At 38.5% G+C, this 19,092-nt stretch overlaps 1 protein-coding gene across 4 annotated transcripts in view; it reads right to left on the reverse strand.

Moving 5' to 3' along the window:
- Positions 1 to 24: 24 nt before the first annotated feature.
- Positions 25 to 19,092, reverse strand: part of golga1 (golgin A1) — a 22,320-nt gene continuing 3,252 nt past the window's right edge. For 2 of the 4 annotated variants that reach the window (XM_008417356.2, XM_008417355.2), the window contains exons 3-24: positions 18,379 to 18,469; positions 17,005 to 17,079; positions 15,758 to 15,855; positions 15,635 to 15,667; positions 11,738 to 11,866; positions 11,321 to 11,490; positions 10,838 to 10,949; positions 10,676 to 10,759; positions 9,989 to 10,114; positions 9,413 to 9,508; positions 8,460 to 8,555; positions 7,343 to 7,438; positions 6,843 to 6,983; positions 6,143 to 6,217; positions 5,645 to 5,734; positions 5,042 to 5,144; positions 4,643 to 4,803; positions 3,646 to 3,804; positions 3,479 to 3,538; positions 3,135 to 3,359; positions 2,972 to 3,058; positions 25 to 2,030 (exon numbers count right to left, since the gene is read on the reverse strand). In XM_008417356.2, the coding sequence (XP_008415578.1) occupies positions 1,950 to 2,030; positions 2,972 to 3,058; positions 3,135 to 3,359; positions 3,479 to 3,538; positions 3,646 to 3,804; positions 4,643 to 4,803; positions 5,042 to 5,144; positions 5,645 to 5,734; positions 6,143 to 6,217; positions 6,843 to 6,983; positions 7,343 to 7,438; positions 8,460 to 8,555; positions 9,413 to 9,508; positions 9,989 to 10,114; positions 10,676 to 10,759; positions 10,838 to 10,949; positions 11,321 to 11,490; positions 11,738 to 11,866; positions 15,635 to 15,667; positions 15,758 to 15,855; positions 17,005 to 17,079; positions 18,379 to 18,469 (2,388 nt within the window). In that variant the 3' untranslated portion in view covers positions 25 to 1,949. The remainder of the gene's footprint in view (positions 2,031 to 2,971; positions 3,059 to 3,134; positions 3,360 to 3,478; positions 3,539 to 3,645; positions 3,805 to 4,642; positions 4,804 to 5,041; positions 5,145 to 5,644; positions 5,735 to 6,142; positions 6,218 to 6,842; positions 6,984 to 7,342; positions 7,439 to 8,459; positions 8,556 to 9,412; positions 9,509 to 9,988; positions 10,115 to 10,675; positions 10,760 to 10,837; positions 10,950 to 11,320; positions 11,491 to 11,737; positions 11,867 to 15,634; positions 15,668 to 15,757; positions 15,856 to 17,004; positions 17,080 to 18,378; positions 18,470 to 19,092) is intronic. The other 2 variants (XM_008417358.2, XM_008417359.2) reach the window with 2 other exon arrangements.

The following is a 19,092-nucleotide window of genomic DNA, read 5'->3' on the forward strand; positions in this document are numbered from 1 at the left end:
AAATCTTTGTAAATTGACACTGAATTGGTTTCATGACTTTTCTGGGTTTATTTGTAATTGTCATTGGAAAGCAATCAACTGTACTCAAGGCAGTCATTAAATAATAGAAAAGCTAGACACAAAGTTGTAGTGATGGAAGAATAGTGTGAAAGACATAACACAGCTTAACTGATAAGATTACAAAGTGCTCTCACTGCAAATTATTTTGAAGATGGTTCATCCCACCCAAACAAACAGAATGACTACAGTTGCCTACCAATCATTAGTAAAACAGGACAGCAACAAAACTGCATTCAAAACTGTTTTCCAGCACGGCAGAATATAAAAGAAAAACCATACAAGCAACTTTAAATTCCAGAGTAATAATTAGGGGTGCACAGATTGCAGTTTTCTGGCTGTTCGCAAATCCTTAAGATGCCTGACCTGCCGATTCCGAATTTAGGAGAAAGCAGTCCTTTTGTCTGAAATGTTTCTAAACAGAAGAGGACAGTGGCTGATGGGGACTCGGTCAATGATTGGCCAGATCAGTGTTTGAGTACATACATATGAAGATGTGTATTGGGGTATAATATTGGGGCATCTCGGATCCCCCAATATTAAGGACATCAGGGTCAGTTTATCAGCTGGCTGATTTATTGGCGCACCCCTAATTATAAAATCTGAAAGTTCATTCATCAAATTGAGAACTGAGGGAAAACATGAGGCAGGGAGACTGATTGACAGGCGGCAGAACAGATACATCAAGCCCTGGACAATGCTAATGATAAATACTGTAAACTCATTAAATTATTTACACCCATTGATTTAGAAAGATCTCAATGCATACAGTATGTACATATCTCTATACATAAATAGACATGTTGGAATGTAAATTAATTTACAGGAAAGGCAGGTACAGATCATATACATAGCATCCCTCTATTCTTTTTTTTTTTCTTTTCCAATTGTTCCTATTGAGCAGATTCAMGTTTTAGACTTAGACTTAATTTATTGAATTTATTTTATTGTTAGCACTGGAGCTAAAACCAGGAGACCAGCATTAGAAGTTAGAGAGACATCTGACCGGCTCTCCAGTTGGGGCCACTGTTACTGTATATGATGCACGATGAGCTGGAACAAAAGCATAAAGAGCAAGCTTTTTTTAATGACAGTCACACTACGATTAAAACAGTTTGATTTAAGGCTTTTCTGTTTTTAGCTCACCACACAGTGGCTGGTAAAATGTTACCTTTAAGTACCAAAAACTAGTACAAGTCAATTTCACCCAGTAAAATTATTTGATTAAAAGTCATTTTAGAAAACACAGCAGTCAAAATTTTGAATCATCCACAGAATGTTTTGAAGTAAAACTGACTCAGTCTGAGGAGATGTTTGTTTTAAGTAAAGACAGTCTGGATCCAGAGACACCAGTGTCAATAATTATGTCCATTTTACTTATTAGAGCTGAAGCCAATGCAGGTTTAGTATTTTGTACAGACCAACATTGATAAAAGCATTCTGGATTTAAAACATGAGAAGCACTGAACAACATGCCAACACTGTCTAGTGAGGACAGCGTTGTTGTGGTAACAATTTTTCGAACAGAACAAACGTAAGATGTGAGGCGGTAATCAGTCTGCCCATCTCTTACAGCATCACAGAGGAGAAAACATTCAATTTGTGTCAAATGTCAGAGGTAAATTGAGATACCTGCAGCAGATACTAAGGAGACTGTCAGTTCCCTTTAAAAATCAATTACCAAATGCAACGTGGTTGTGTCTTGATGATACTGTGTAGATCCTTTTTTGCCAGGAACACACAGACAACAACTGGTAACAGAGCAGGCGTAAAGCTGTAGGAGGCGGTTTAAAGGTCAATAACAGGAGCCACAACTCAAAGAGGTCCTCTTCCTGGCTAATCTGGTACTTTATTTCCTTCAGTTTCACCAGTGCAGTTCACTTCAATGCTCATCAGCTCCAGTGAGTGGAAGAGCCTGAGATGGAAGGCCGGATGATTCCTTTTGGAGAAGGTTTGGATCCAAACCAGGACATCTAGAAAGGAGAGGAGACACAACTGGCATTATTGTTAACCTGCAGAAAGAAAACTCCAAAATGTTCATACAACAGGAAGTTGTTCTGCTCTTAAGGACTAAATCTAAAGATAGACTTAGCTATTCAGATTGGCTTTTGGTTAATTTTGTTAATTGATTTTAGATTATTTTATTATTGATGTGTTTCCTTTTTTGTAAAGCACTTTGTGATTTTTATGTCTGTGAAATGTGCTATATAAATAAAGTTTACTTAAGTCAAATTCACTATTGGTGAATCTCGATGAGACACACTACAGACTGTAGTAAAACTGTCCTCTACAACATTTCACTGTGTAATGCAGCTTGTCTAACAAGGAAACCTCAGCAGGTTCTTCCTTACCAATGATGTCAATGTGTGATTAACAACCCACCACAAGGACTTGAGATATGCATTTAGGATCTCTGTGTGAAACTGTGCTAATAACTTTATATTAAATATTACTGAAAATGATAAGTGGCCAGTAGCCCTTATAGTGATTTATCTAATTCAGAAGATGCCAAGGTATACATATTTACCTCCCTATACAAACATCAATATGCATTTTTGTAGTTTTCTGTGTTAAAACAACAAAATGTCCATAATTTGTAAATAAAACAAAAATAACATGCTGGTCAGAGCCTGAAAAACATGCATTTCCATTCACATCACAACTATGCACTATTGTATAAAATTCCACTAAAATTAATCAATGTCTGTGTCTGTAACAAGACTAAATGTACTTTCAAATATATTAAAGAGCGGTAGAGCCACAATCCTCCAGCTAAAGCACTGGAAATGCTTCCAGTTATTCAGAAACAGCTTAATTTAAGCAGGAACTCAGTAAAATATATGACCACAATTACATTTGTCACCAAAAACTAAAGTGCACCTTAAAACACATGAAAGTTAAAAACAGCCCCAACCTTGTACTCCAGAGTTTGCTTCAGCATGTCCTCTTCCTCCCGAGTGAAGTTGAGCAGCACAGACACAGCTCTGATCAGCTGGTATGCCTAACAGAGGAGTCACCACTAGTTTAGTGCGTGCTGGTCGGATCGACCTGGAAGAATCTAAGTGCTGATGACTCACCTCCGCCTCCCTCGAGGACATGAACTTGAGGACGACGTGCTTGAGATACTCAAAGTTGATTTCCCGTGAGTCGTTGAGGTCAGCGGTGTTGGTCACGGTGGTGTTGGAAGTGGGCGGGCTCGGGGCAGCTGACAGCGGTGGATCCAAATTAACACGCTCCTGTTTTTCTGCTCGGCTTTCCAAACACTTCTCCTTCCCTTCAGCTTCAGGCTCAGGCTTTAATTTCTTGAGCAAAAACAGAAACAGGGATTTTAAAACAGTCCAGAAAATAATCAGTAGCCTGTTTAACCTATTTTTTTTTTGTATGCACACATGTGCTTTCAGATAGATGCTGCAGGTATTACCAGTTCTTTCTGTAGTGTCCTCTTTAACTCTGCCAGCCTCTGCTGCAGCTGCTTGATGGTCTGAAAACAACATGTGTGTTTTGTGATGAGAGGCAGCAGTGTGTGTTTAAATGCATATTAAAAGGTATGCCATCCAACAAGACTGTAGAGTAGATAAGATGTCTGACCCGGTTCTTATCGCTGAGCTGCTGCTCCAGCTCTCTGTTGACCCGGTGGATGTGATCCAGGTCATCCACGGTGACACAGCCATTCTGGTCCTCCTCACACACCTCTGGACTCTGAAGCTGCTCTGTTAGCGTTTCCACTTCCACCTCCAGGTACGAGATCTGAACGACACACGCCAAGCAGCACTGTCATTTCATGCTTCACATCATAACCATCCGATTCAACCTCTAATAAATATGTATGTATAATAAGGCATATGGAAAGCAAAGACTGACAAATTATAATAACATGCAAAAATTATTTAAATGTGTCATTAATTTATTAAAATGGAAATACAGACAGAACAGATTAAATATAAAATTAATTATATGTGCCTTGATGAAATATATTGATTTTTGTATTGTAAAAACTAGATTTATTGTAAAAAATCTGTCATGACTTAAATTATTTCTTGTTCCTGTGCTGAAGCACACATTAATTCAAACCATTAACTTCAGCCATTAAACTCGATGGCTGAAGTTAATGGGTGGGATTAGGACATCTTTTCTAGAGATCGGCCTGACTGGCTGCTTCAAGACAAGTTGTTATAACTTCAAATAATTGATTTGAATAATGAGTTATTTCTGAACTTTTCAGGGAAAATGTTTTGATTTGATGCTTGAAGCAGCCAATCAGATGTCAGGGTCTCTACTGAAGCCCACTGGGTTTGACGGCTGAAGTTGACAGTTTAAATTAAATCAGGATATACTTTGGCAGAGGAATATGAAAAAAAATAAATTAAATCTAGTTTTCAAAATGAAATAAATTAAATTTGAGGCACATATTAAGGAATTCTACATAAAAATAATATTTCTGTATTTTTTTTCCAATTTTAAAAAAATGAATGAGAATTAAATAATTATTTTGTAACTAATTATTTTGTGAAGAGTAATTTGGGACTCTTCATTCTCCATACAGCTAGCCTGTGTTCCATGCTGAAAGCTTGTTAGGTGAGCTGACCCGTGCCTGGCAGCTGTCCAGCTGCTGTGTCTGGCTCTGCAGTGCCCCCTGCAGGCTCGTCAGCTGGGAGGTTTTGTCCAGCTCTGCCTGTTGTAGCTGGGCGTGCAGCCGCTCCGTCTCCTCCTGCAGCTGAGCCAAAGAGTCCTGCCGACTCTGCAGCTCTGCAGGACACACACACACACACGCATACAAGGATACAGAGGTTAAACCTTAGAGCCACTTCTCAATTGTCTAAAGTAGTCTTATAGAAAAAGCTTCTATGACAGCAGGATCTTTCAGAACACACATAATAAGTCAAAGTAACAAAAATCGCAAATATATAAACCAAAAACAGAAACTACTATCTGCTTTGAAGGACTAACGGTGTGTGTGTGTGTGTGTGTGTGTGTGTGCGTGTACCATTCTGAAGTGTCTGGACATCCTCATCTCTCAGTCGCAATTTCTTAGCAGCAGTAGATAACTCCTGTTGAGAGTTCTGTAGGCCCACAGTCAGCTCACCAACCTGACATCAAGCAAAAGCAGATGACTGTCACTCCACACTGATCAATATTTCAATATTTAATGCCTTGAAATTGAAATCTGTCTCTTTAAGAAGCTCTCACTGTTTCTGAAACTCCGACTTCAGGAAGTCACGATGACATCAACACTAACAACATTTTCACCAGCATTACTCTGAGAAGTAGCTCGTATAATGAGATGAGATGATGAACAGTTTCAGCAGGTGTTTGCTAATTGCTGCTGGCTAGTCTGAAGGAGCTGAACGGGGGAGTCCTTGTAGCCGTGGCTAAATCCACCCAGGTGTTTTGAACAACTGAATGGTTGTTCAGGATATTAAAGGATGGATTACCACCTTACCAGGTGGATTTCTCAAACATAAATGAAAGTATCAAAGCAACACTACAGGTGTGTTTTTGTAGAGGGGATGATATCATAGCATGACGTAAAGCTTAAAAAAGTCAATTTTACATGATACTGCCGTGTAGTTTCTACACCCAAACAGACCTGTGTCTGCAGCTCCTGCTTCTGTCGTCTAGTTTCTTCCAGAGATTTGGCGATTTCTGTGCTCACCGTCAGCCGGCTGCTCAGCTCCACCTGAGGAAACAAACAGCACACATTTACTCTGTTTCCCCAGAAAAGAACAGCGTAGTGAAAAAACTCAAATCAAATACTCAACAAAAGCTCTGCCATTAGACAGGTCTAATGTGGACAGATTTGCCTGTTTCATAAAAGCTTTGCATCAACTTGAAAAAGTGTTGATTGAACTGAGGAAGGTAATTCTACATGTTCAGAGTAAACATAAATGGTTCTGGAAATATTAGATATTTTTACCCACAATACTATAAAAAGTTAAACTCATTGAGACAAAACAGTTCTTAGCATAAAAGTCACAAGTTTGCTGTGTCAGCACCACAGTTGATTGTCTCCAAGTTTTACACATTTTTATTATTAGTTTGAACAAAGTAAATAAGCATTTTTTAATCAAGACGTTGTAGTTTATACCTTACAGTTCTCCAGCTCTTCTGCTTGCTGCTTTAACATGGTGTTAGCCTCAACTGCCCGTTTATCCAGATCAGCCTGCCAGACAGAAAACAGGCTGTGTGACACCATGGAGGTATTGTCACCTCCATGGTGTGACAACACACAACAAATACATTTTTATTTTTATATTTTTGTTTAGCAATTATAGACCTATTAATAGACACTGATCTCTCTACAAATAATTGCTGCTGTATCTAACTTGCAGTGTTTCCATTGTCCATGTAATTGCACAATTTGACATTTTGAAAATAAATTTGCAAAATGGAAAAAAGTCAAATATAAAAAAGTTGTTTGTTAAAACGTTTTAGTGTTTGCTAGGATGAGATGATTTTTTAAAATTGATTTATTTAGCAAAACTGCAATGGAAACACTTTTCACATCACACGGGTCACATGATCAACGTGGATGTTGCTGCTGATGCAAACCACAAAGATGACAACAGGAAGCAGTTGGAGGACGATGACGCAGCACGTTTTTTAATGACTTATCACATAAATAAACTTATTCACGTGTGATGCGTTTCTTATTGAATGGTAAACACAGCAAGTGCAAAATTGTGGTTTGTTTGGTATTAGCAGAATATCGGCAAAGTTTTACACACATTTGTAATGGAAACGCTGCTACCGTTTTCACGTAAACAAAGAGAGAAGCACAACCATACCACCCTGTCCAGGACAGACTGTTTGTCTGTCTGCAGAGAGGAGATGTTCTCCTCCAGCCGGCTGGCCCTCTCCTCACTCTGCTGCTCCAACAAACACAACTGCTGCTCCAGAAAGGCCTTCTCAGCACTCCACTCCCCCTGCTGGAAGAAAACTGGCCTTAATGTACTTTAAAAAAAAGTACATTTTAACCAAACCTATAATGACACCATTTCCGAAAGCAAAGAAGTTCAAATGCACTTTTGGAAGATACTGATCATCTAAAAAATAGATTTCTGTTACTGTACTGACAATGCACCTTTCCTAGTAAAACAAGGTCCTCAGCAGAAGTTACTGTATACATACCTAACGTGAAGTAGGTTACCTTAAAACTAATAGAACATCAAGACTTTTAATGTTAAGCTTCCGTGACACACAGCTATCTGCCTTTGCCCCATACATAATAAAGGGAAAACTGCGAGCTTTGAAGTGAAAGAAGAGGAGGCAGTGTTGTGATGTTTACCAGTTTATCCATGTGTTGCCGTTTCTCTGTGACCTGCTGCTCTGCACTCTTCATCCTCTCTGTGCTCTGCACAACCTGCTGCTCCAGACTGGCAATCTGAAACAAGAACATGTTACAATAAATATGCAACAAATGATTGAGCTGCCTGTGAGGAAAGTCACAAGATGCCTGAACCTAGGTGGAATATAAATTCATCATGGTGATTTATTTAGGGAGTTTTGGTCAACTCCTTATCTGTTGTTTTTTTTTTCAAACATTATATAGCAGATAAAACATGTCCTGGATCAAATGCAATGTTGTTCAATCAACGTGCAGAAGCTTTCCTTCAAAGCACAGCAACAAGTATGGCTTCAGATCTGCAATGGAAACTAAACTACTGGTCAAAATAAGCCACTCAGGACTCAGTATTGATCAGAGTCCATATTAAGTGGTAAATGAAAATTAGAATTAATATTAGAGGAAAACTACTGATTAAGGAAAGAGGAGAAAAACCAAAGTAAGAAAGGATTACAGAAAGGTAAAGAAGAAGAGCAGAATATATTTCTTGTAAGGGGCTTTGTTTCTTTCATGCTTTTTGGAAACCTACAAAAAGCATGAAAGGTTCAGTTCTCAAGATTAGATGCATCTAGATTAGGAGATGCGTTAGATGTTTTCTTTATGGAGAAAACATCTCCATCTCCATAAAGGACAGAGATGTTTTCAAATCCGTCCTCATTAACATTATTTGAGTTCTAACGTTCCTATTTGCAGCTTGACTGGATTTTGAGGTTTATCAAAAGTATTTTTTTATATATTTTTAAGAAATATTTATTCTAAAATTATTTTAAAGATTTAAGCAAATATAAGTGGCAAAACTTGAATTGGAGCTGAGCTGTCCTCTGTGTGTTGCGGAAAATTCAAGAATCTCAGAGCATATAAACAAGTCCTAAAAGAAAACCATCATGACTATAATCAGACTAACCAGTCATCATAACTAGTCATGCATTTATATTTATACATGATAACTAGTCATCATAATGTAGACCTACTACATATTATAAAGAATACTAAACGATCAGTAATGGTAAATGAGTCCTGTGATCATTACCAGTAGGTGTGAGCGAGTGAAGCAGCTAACCTGAGCATCTGTTCTCTCTCTGTAGGCCTTGGAGGAGTCCTCTTTGTGACGAAGAAGAGTCTGCAGCTCACTGATACTGCCACTCATCTTAGACACCTGAGTTCAGACAGGAGGACACACCCAGAAATCAGGAAGATGGACCTAAAGATGTATTTATTCTGTTCTATTAGGATGCATTCACACCAGCTCTGTTTAGTCCGCTTAGTCATCTGTCCAGAAGGTTCAGTTCTCAAGATCTCAAGTTTTAGCTTCACCTGGTTCAAATCATGTCAAAAAATTCTATTACAAAAGAATTAGCATATTTTGCTAGCTAATTATTAACTGGCAAATCCACAAAATAATCAATAGATCAGACCTACAGTGTACTGATGTGAAGTCAAGCAGAAAGGACTCAGCTTTTCCACATGTTGGTATTTGAAGGATTTTAGCTACAGATACATCATTTGCTACAAATGATCAATAATTCATTAAAGGAATACAATATTTGGCGATAAAATGTTTATTTTTATTTTAAAAATAATTGAATTGTTTATTTGTATCTTGGAATGTATCTCTAATATTGTATGAAAACAGCTTAAGTGGCTAAATAAAAAATTTGCAGAATGTGGCTTTTTTTTATTATCAGATTAATTAATTAATCCTCAGAACAATTGCTAGAAAGGTTGATTTCTCAAATAACCTTTAGTTGCAGCAGTAATGCAATGCCTTGGTGTTTGTCTGTTTCAGCCTCTTCATAAAGAGAAACAATGAACCTTCTCAGCTTTTTCAGTCATAGCTGAGATGCAACCAGAGGGACCAACAGATACAAAAACATGTTCCTGTTTTTTGCTGAATAAATTACATGATTCAAATCGTTGTGTTCTACTTGCATCAATTACATCCAGACTTAGAAGTGAAGGAGGGCGTACTTATTGTTAGATGGAGATGTAAAGTGAGCAGATGCATTGCTTCACCTGTGCCTCCAGAGAGCTGACGGTGTCGGCGTGGTTGGTCCTGACAGCCAACAGTTCTGCTCTCGACTCTTCCAGGTTTAGCTCAAGGTCACTTTTCTGGAACAAAAACACAATTATTCTTCTACTTCCCTTCTCATATTTATATTCACAAAATAAACAGACTGTCTAAATCTGACTAAACATCTCTTGCTTTAGGTCAGTTAGTTATTCAGATTATTTCTATTTCCTGAATGCCAGAAAACATTGCGACAATATATTTTTTAGAGACTCTCTTTGTAACTTTCCAGGAATTCAAAAGTTTAAATACATTTTGTTAGTGTCACGTAATAACTTGTCTTTCAAAATGTATATAAACTTTTGAATTCAAGCAAATAATTTGGGTAACTAACTGACCTAAACAACAAGAGACGTTTGGTCAGATATAACTTCAGACAGTGAGAAAGAAATGTGTTCATTTGATGAACTGTATATTATATTATGAAGAGTGTATGCCTGCAATCAAGAAGAATTATTTTTTAAGCTTTGGACAGAGTAATCTGTGAAGGGACTAAAGGAAGCTTGTTGGGAGAAGCCCACCTCCTGAAGGAGCTCCTGCAGATGCTCGTCCTGGCTCAGGTTCCCCTGCAGCCGTCTCTCCAGGGATGAAGCCTTCCTCTGAAGCTCCACCAGCAGCCGCTCCTTCTCCTCCTCTGTCACTGCAGCCTGACCAAACAGTCATGACAAGTTCACACTCTGTAGTTATGAACTTGAAGCCCAATACAAATTGATGAACTTCTGGTTCATGCAAGTCCTGAAATACATGATAACTTAATTGCATGATAAATAAGAAAATAAGAACCATCTTGATGATTTCCATTTGGCCAATTGTTTTTTTTTTTTGTTCCTCTCTCTTTTTCTACCAAAGACTGTATGACAAGATCTTCAGTCTGGCGCACTGGTCTCAACAAGACCTTTTTTGAAGGACTATTTGGTTTAGGCTTCAGTATAGACTGCCATTTTATTTTGGCTGTTTTGGATATTTAAAATGTCTTCCAGTTCCAGTATTTAATGTTTGTTAGGAATGAAAGTTCATTGATCTTTCAGCGGGTGTTYTTGCTTTTCTATGCTATTATCAATACGTTACTTGAAAATGGTCTCAAAATAATATTGTTGTTTACCGCAATAACTTCTGGCACAATTTATCGTCCAGCTTAACGGTTTGATAATGAAAGGCCAAGTCTTGACTTTGGCTAAGAATTATTTCTTCCACCTTTTTTTCCTCACCTTCTGTAGCTGTAATTTCAGGGATTCATTTTCAGCCTGCAAATCGTGGAGGGATTTCTCTAGAGAGGACACCATGTTGTGGGACTGAAAGAAATAAAGATAATGTTATTATGAACCGATCAGAACCTGTTCAGTGCAGACATCGCAGCGTTCTGAACTGACCGTTTGGAAGTCTTCTGAAACTTGCTGGATGACCGCCTGCAGCTTCTGGCATCGTGTTTCTAGTTCACAGATCTTCTTGTCGGCTTCTTCTCGGAGCAGCAGCAGTTCTTCTCTGCACAAGTACAAACAACAGGTTGACGTTCCACAGTCCAACACAACCAGAGTTTTCAGAGAAAATACTGTTCAAAGGGCTCCTGAGACACTAGCTGCCCTATAGAGCCTTTGATTACCATTAAGTGGAACATTGATCAACATCTCATGTGTATAATTTTGATGACATTTGACAAAATGTAATATTGTTTGTTGGCTATGATGTTTTATGATGTAAAGCAGTTTCAACGGCCTTGTTGCTGAAATGTGCTATATAAATAAACCTGACTTTAGGGCTCATCTATAAAAAGTCCTGAACATCAATGCAGAGACATTGAAGTGAATTCTACCACAAGCTAAGTGATTCCTTGGATTCATGGCTGAACATCTCACCGCTCTATTTCCAGCTCTGAGTTGAGTCTGTTGCTGTCTTCATGCTGCTGTTGCAGAGCCTGGAGCTTCTCCCGGGTCTCGGACAGGCCCCGCCTGGCTGACTGAACCTCAGCCTCCTTCTGCTGGAGCTCCCGCTCCCGTTGGCTCAGCATCTCCTCCTTTCTCAGCAACTGATAAAGACAGAAATATATAAATAAAAAAAAAACACCTTAAGAGAGTAAACATGGATGAGAGATGTGTAGCTGAGAACAAATTAAACATTTCCTTTGGGTCCTGCAGTGATATAAAGAGATGCACTAAGTTACAGTGTAGCTCTTTAATTAAGCCCGTAGGTCTGCTCTTCTCTATTCTAACTTCTCTATTTAATTTCAAGCTGTGCTTGGAAAAGAGATGTTGACAACCTTCACATGTACGCACCATGTGCTTAACTTTAGCAAGCTCTTGCTGCTGAAAGCCTTCCAGTTCATCCAGGTCATCCCTTTTCTGGAAGAGTGCTAAGCTTTGTTCCATCATCTCCTCAAGCCGAACTGACAGGGCAGCTTTCTCCTAAACATACAGAATAACTATTTATACCAGAGATCCCACACATTCGCCATTCCATATATGTTGGGTGATAACACACTCCCTGAGACTCCCTGTGGGGTTCTAACAGTTTTCTTATGGTCTGTGTGTTCTGTGATGGCAGTGTAGGTCCAAACTAGCAGTGCAGAGAACATTCTTAAAGGGGCAGTATTATGTGTTTTATCATTTTATAGCTCAATCAAGTATGTTACCTTCCATTGTTAGAAAAATTCTGCATATCAAATATGACCTAAAAGAAATTTGACTTTGTAATTTAACACCTTGAAATTGGGCCTTTGTCTCTTTAAGAAAGACGTGATCTTTCTGAAACTCCAACCTCAGGAAGTCATCACAACATATCTCCTCTATTAACCCTTCAACAACAATTTATATCAGCATTGCTCTGAGAAATAGCTCATATTAGCTCAGAAGATGTGCAGTTCCACCTGGTGTATAGTAATTGCTGCTGGCTAGTCTGAAGGAGCAGAGTGGGAGAGTCATGGGGAAGGGCTGCTGAGGCTCTGAGGAGGAGCTTCGTACTTGATGGTGGAACCAGGTCCTAGCCAGCCGTTTTGCACAGCTGATTGGTTGCCAACAGAGACTACAGGATTTCTCAAACATACATGAAAGAATCACGCAAATACTCCAAGTATATTTGTGATGACGGAATAACATTATAACATGATGTAAAGGTCACACAAGTTGATTTTACATAACACCGCCCCTTTAACAAATCAAATAGATTGTTTAATAATGCTCAGTCCAGCAGCTGAAACGAGCCCCTGCCATTCTGTTTCTCTCTTCAGCTTTTCAAGAATATGTATGGTGTTGACTAGAGCGCCAAGGGTAAAATCAAACTGTTGAGTTTTTGTTCACACCACAGGGAGCACCAGAGTAGACATTTCACTCTGACCAAAGTCAAAATAAAGGGAGTATGTGGTGCCATAGAGCATTAAATCATAAGCTAACAGACTTTAGGATTCTCCAAATTCTCCAGGACATTGGTCTGAAGGGTAAAACATACCAGCAGGTGGCAATACTAAAGGATTCAGAGCCATAATATTTCAGTTTCACTTCCACATAAAATGCAAAGCTTAAACCACAAGAAAATATGATTGCGATAGATATGCGAGATTATACGTTTTGAAATGTCTTTCAATTTTGGTTTGCATCTAAAAACATTAATTCCATCTAAACCAGCGGTTCTCAACGTGGACGGTACCGCCCCCCAGGGGGCGTTCAGAGGCCGGCAGGGGGCGCTGGCGGACATTTTTACAAAAGGGGGGCGCTGGGATGCCTTTGGGGGGCTTTTGGTCAAAGGTAAACTTTACACCTTAAATCCACAACAATGCCAGTTTAGACTTTGAGCAACTTGGTAAAACTGTATTGTGAAACATTAAATCATGCTTGGCTGCAACTGTATCGATGGCAGCTCTTCTTCTATTCAGTGTTTGTAGCTTCATGGCGCAGCTCCGCTCCGCATCAGTTCAGCGTTACACCGGCTGATGACGCTGCTGTGATTCACTTTGTCTGGTATTTATGTAGACTACACATGTTTTGGCAGTTCTGTGATCATGTCAAAGCAGCAATTTATATTAAAAAGTGTTTTATTTCCGATTGAAAACTGCCCGCTACCATGGAAGGACAACAGAAAATCGCTCTTATAAACATGTAATTACTAAAATCACGACTTTGTATCCCTCTGAAAAATGAACCCATTTAAATAAAGAAATCCCTCCATGGTTGATACCACGATAGAGAGCGTTCATTTTATAGCGTTAACACGGTGCTGCAAGTGGTCCGACATGAAACGGTGTGATAGAACAACGGTACCAGCACTTTTAAATTTCAATAATCAGAATACCGAAATTGTTTCTGTTGCCTTTTCCCCATCGATATGTTTCCCGACCGCCCTGCACCTTAGAAAAAACACAAAAAAAACTCTGCGCACATTGCGCAAAACTCTGAAACAGGACAAGTGGGACATCAAACGTAGCGACGAACTAGATGTGAATTATGGCATAAAAACAGAGAATCCGACGCTGAACAGTGAAAAAAAATCAACACATGATGTGAAACACATGACGATTAGGCGGCGCAGCAGGTGATGAGTGAAAATTACTGGTGGTCAATAAACGATCATATAAATCTAGCAACAGGAAAGAAACCAAAGTGGACATAGCAATAAACCGACAGAGGATAATATTAATCAAATGAAACTAAATGGAAATGAATGAAGAACAAAATGCAAGAATAAACTAAGAAACTAAAGTAAATACGGAGGAATAAACTGGTATGGCAAGACCTTTCGAGCAATAATTAATACAGAGGACAGTATGGCAAGAATAAACAGACACTATTTCCAGATAAAAGGTAAAATAATATTGTTGAAATGTCATGGGCAGGAGCGCAACTACACATTATTCAGGTGGATGCGAAATCATAAATCGGCGCCCACCACGGAGCGTAGAAACATACCTCGCCTCCCCCCCAACCCCCCTCCTCCTCCAGACGCCGATACGTTTAGGGCAAAACTCGCTACATTTACCCCGTTATGTGCGCTGGGTGAAGGAGCGTAAGGCGCGCTGAAGTGTACGGGAAAACATAATCGGTGCGCCGATTCAAAACATCTACGATAGTAACATTAATAATAAAATAATTGTCAGTGCAAAGTAGCCTACAAATCTTTTGGTGGGGGGGCGGTGAGGGACCTGGATAAAGGCTGGGGGGCGCTGGCCCGAAAAAGGTTGAGAAACACTGATCTAAACAGACAATAATACAAGCACGGTAGCGGGTTGATAAATAAATTCATTCTAACTGTTTAGTTCTTTTAATAGAGCAAATAAAACATATTAATGATGGCCACTTGTTGAAGAGCATTTTAATCATTATGTTTATAATGTTTGGTTTGTTTTAATAAGGTCCAGCAATATTTACCGTCTCTCTCTTTCATCTCTCTATTTTCTTTGCTTGTTTTAATAAGTATGTGATTGTTATTAGTTAGTGGATAATTTTCAATTCTGTCATTTTCAGATTCATGACTATAATGACATAGATCTTATCATCTCACCTGAAACCCAACCATCCCCAACTACAGTAGAGCGATGATAGACAGGCTTCTGTTGAAATATCACGTAAAAGGAGTACCAGTTCTAAATATTACATTTTATTTTATTTATGCTTTATTAAAAAAAAAAAAAAAAGCGTCAAAAATAGTTTACACCCTTTTCAGTGAAAATGTTCAATTCAATGAAAAAAAAAAAATCTATACTTTCATTAGAGCAATCTTGTAACTTCTTATAACTGCTGATTGGACTTTTGCATCTTTCCTCARGTATTTAAGTGATTTACTCCTTGCCATCATCCCAAGTTTTAACTCCCTTCTGAGATTCTCTTCCAGGTTCAATCAGGACTGGCTGGGCCATTTTAAAATATAACTGTAATTCCAGACAAAAGAAAAACAGTAATATTAAAAGATTACTTTAAGCCTAAATCTGCCAGCGGTATGAATAATTTTGGGCTTGACAGTATGTAATGGTGCTACCCACAAAAGACGAAGTTAAAAAAATTAATCAAACAAAACAGCTTAGCTTTACACCGCTTTACGATGAAAAGGTAGAGAACATAGCATGTATGTTAACACCCCACCAACATGATTCCACTGCACAGTTCAGTGCCAAGAAAACTTTCAGGGAAACCAAACTATATAAAAACCTCCAAAAAACCACATTAGAGACAGTTTGAGGTACTTGCTTTTTCTACATCATCCATCTTCTCCATCCACTCCTGCAGGAAAAGGGAGAAAGAAATAAGCAAACAAGCTAAACTCACAAACTAACAGTTGCTGTGAGATTTGAGAGACGCAAAGGGGTTTACCTGATCCTTTTTTTCCAGAGCTAAAGCCATTCCCTCAGCCATTTTGGCCCTGCTGCTCTGATGACACTCATTCTGCTCTTGGAGTTTCTTAATGGATGCTGTGCAGTGACAGTGACAGCAGGAAATAAAGGAAGAAACCATACAGAGGTTCATATGTAAATGATACAGCCAATAAATCAAAAAGTGGCTTTGTTAGTAGCTGTGAAGGGAGATTAGGTGAATCTTCCTGGAAGCAAAAATGAAAACAAGAAAAAACAAGCAAAGAGGAGTGATGCATGGTGACAGAGAAAAAGGGCAGAAAGGCTATTGTTAAAGAATATGTGCAGGGTAAACAAACCCACCCTGGTTTGACCTAAACTAATCCCCTAAGATCCCCGCAAACCCCCCACCACACAGGGGAGTCCACACATTGACCTAATGGTCAGATTGAAGGATTGTGGTATTAAACCTAAGCAGATTCATTTGTAAGCAGTTCTACAAAAAGATAGAGGCTTTTTTGCTGGTCTAACACTCAAGAGCCAGACGTTATCAAGAGTTCCTGACAGTATTAAAACACTCTACACCTTTAAGAAAATATTATCACAGGAGAATCTTAACATCTTTAATTCTTTCACTTCTCAACAAAAGTCTTTATTCACTCATTTTTAAAACAAAGACAATATTAATTTTCATTTCATTTATACAGCAGATATTGGGGAATAATGACATCTCAAACCAAACACACCTTGTGGTTATAACATGACAAGAGGTGATGAAGGGCATAAATACTTATGCAACTAGCTAAACAGCAAATAACCCCCTAAAGACTAAAAGGGAGGCAGGTGACATTATTTGAAAGACCTAGAACTGAGAAGCCCTGAGGTTTGAAAGGTCAAAAAGATGAGCTGGAAGTAATTTAAGGTATTGGAAGAATTTGTTTAGAAGTTTCACCGCTGGCAACAAAGTCAACAGACCAGAAACCACCTGGGCTGACCTCTACTATTTACACATGGGTCATAGGTGTGGCTGCACTCACTGTCCTCTGCAGAAGGCTGACTACTATTCCCTCAATAAAGGAGGAAACAAAAATCTCTGAACAAATACAACAAGAAACTGAGGGTGGATTTTTAGATTGAAAGAAAAAGCAGCAGCCAAGTGTCCACAAAGCAAAGATTTAAAACTAATCCATGTTGATGTGCTTGGTGATGCTGAGGAAAGTGGAAAGATAAGCAAGAGAGAGAAAGCTGTTTGAGAGGAGGGGTACGTACAATCCTGATGCTTTTCTAAAGCAATTTCAAGCTTCTCCTTGGTCTTCTGCATAATTCGTAGCTGCTCAGCGTAGTCTAGTGTCGAGAAGTAGAGTTTTGGGATGGGGTATCGACAACACACAGACACACACACACAAAACAGAGGCACAGACCAGGTAAGAGACAGGCAGGGGAGGATATGAACAAAAGGACAGGGAGAAAACAAAAGGGAAAATATGATTGAGAAACAATGGAAGGTAAAGTTTCTAATGATTTTCACATCTGAGAAAACCATACGGGTTTAAAGGCTTCATGAGAATGTATGACCTTTAACCTTTTCTATGGGTGAACATCATTACAGCAACTAAAGGGAAGAAAAGGAGAGTGTAGGGCTAGAAAATAAAAACAGCAACTTTTCACAATGAATAAAGAGTACACACACAATTAAACAACCACAGACATGTTCACTGATCCCAACCTGATCTCAGCTGGAAAAACTCAACTGAATAAGTGAAACTTACACCGGCTGGAGGCTCGTTAGATTCCAGTCAAAATCAGCTGATCTGCCTTCAGTTATGAAACACGCAACCAAAATCTAAATGTAAAATAACTTAGACTTCACAAAATTACCTTTGGTACAATAATATCATACAGTTAGCTAAGGCTACCACTTTACAAAGGGATTTCTCCTGAATAGAGAAGAAGTCTGTGAAAAATTCACAGAAAACAGAACTGAAAGCAAAGCAATGAGCAGGATTCATAAAAACTACATAATCTTTCTATCAAATACAAAAAAAGGACACATGATGTTTAAAATCCCTCAAATGGTTACCCATGCTTTGTAAGCACCCTGATTGTCAATCTACAAGCCACACAACAAGGTTTCTGGTTCCAAATTAGAGATGGTCAATAATTGATTATTCAGTGACAGGAATCACATGATTTTCAGTGAGATCAGCCCAAAGTAAAAGGTTTGAAATCCACTGATGACAAGAAGTTGGCCATGACCAGTAGCACAGAAGTGTTTAACATGAAATCAGATGAATCACAGAACCTCTGGGAACCATGAATGTTTTCAGCTATTTGGAAATCTGACTTAAGTCAAACACTTGGTGAAAACACATGCTTTATTAATGAATGCTGAAATTGTTTCATTTCTGTAGAGCCAGTTCTACAAAAACAGAGTTCAATAATCAACTAGGGAATTCTGATTGGAACAACTTTGACAAAAATGGGAATATTTGGCTTCCATCATTGAAGTAGTTTTATTTTTTCAATGACCCTCGTGTTTTACTGTTTACCAGCACAAAGTTTTCTGCTTTCTGCAAACATTAAATGACTTTGACCTGTACTGCATCAGACCGAAAACTGCTTGACCTCAGTCCCATGTCCTACCTGACAGCTTGGCCTCCAGCTTCCGGATCTGATCGTTTCTTCTAAGAAGCTGGGCTGACAAGTCGTCCCTGGAGCTGCTGCCATCAGATGCCTACATTCAAACAACAATTAGAAGGCAGACATTTTCAGATAGCTACAATAAAAGTCACAAGTAAAACAAAAAAAGGTAAAATGCAAGGTTTGACTTGAAACCTTGCCACAGCATATGTTTAAACATTTTTCCAAAAACATATTTTTATTTAACATTGCTTAAATATCCTTGACTAGAAACACATCATGTGATGAGTAAATAAAGGCATAAAAACATAACTTCATCCTTTCCTATTTAAGCACTCAGTACTGCTGAACTTTTTGAAGTGTTTAAACCCACAAAAAAAGGATTTTCTCAACACATATCATTCTGTTTGAAACTTTCTCTGTATTAGACGACTGAATTCAAACTGGGATGTTGGATGTTCAAAGGGCAGAAACACATCATCCTGTAATAAATCATATCATGATCAGTCCAAGTGGTGAGCAGTGGTTAGTTACAACCCTTCTTACATCGAGCAGTGAATAGATAAAAGTTTGCAAAGTGGACCATTTTCCTGCTTTTACAATATTTTATCCATCAGAAAGAGATCTGGACTAGGGTTTCAAATAATGATTATTTTAGAAATCAATTAATCTATTGGTTATTCTGACAATCATATATATATATATATATATATATAT

The sequence above is a fragment of the Poecilia reticulata genome, linkage group LG9 (assembly GCF_000633615.1).
Source record: "Poecilia reticulata strain Guanapo linkage group LG9, Guppy_female_1.0+MT, whole genome shotgun sequence".
In the NCBI taxonomy this organism is placed as follows: domain Eukaryota; kingdom Metazoa; phylum Chordata; class Actinopteri; order Cyprinodontiformes; family Poeciliidae; genus Poecilia; species Poecilia reticulata.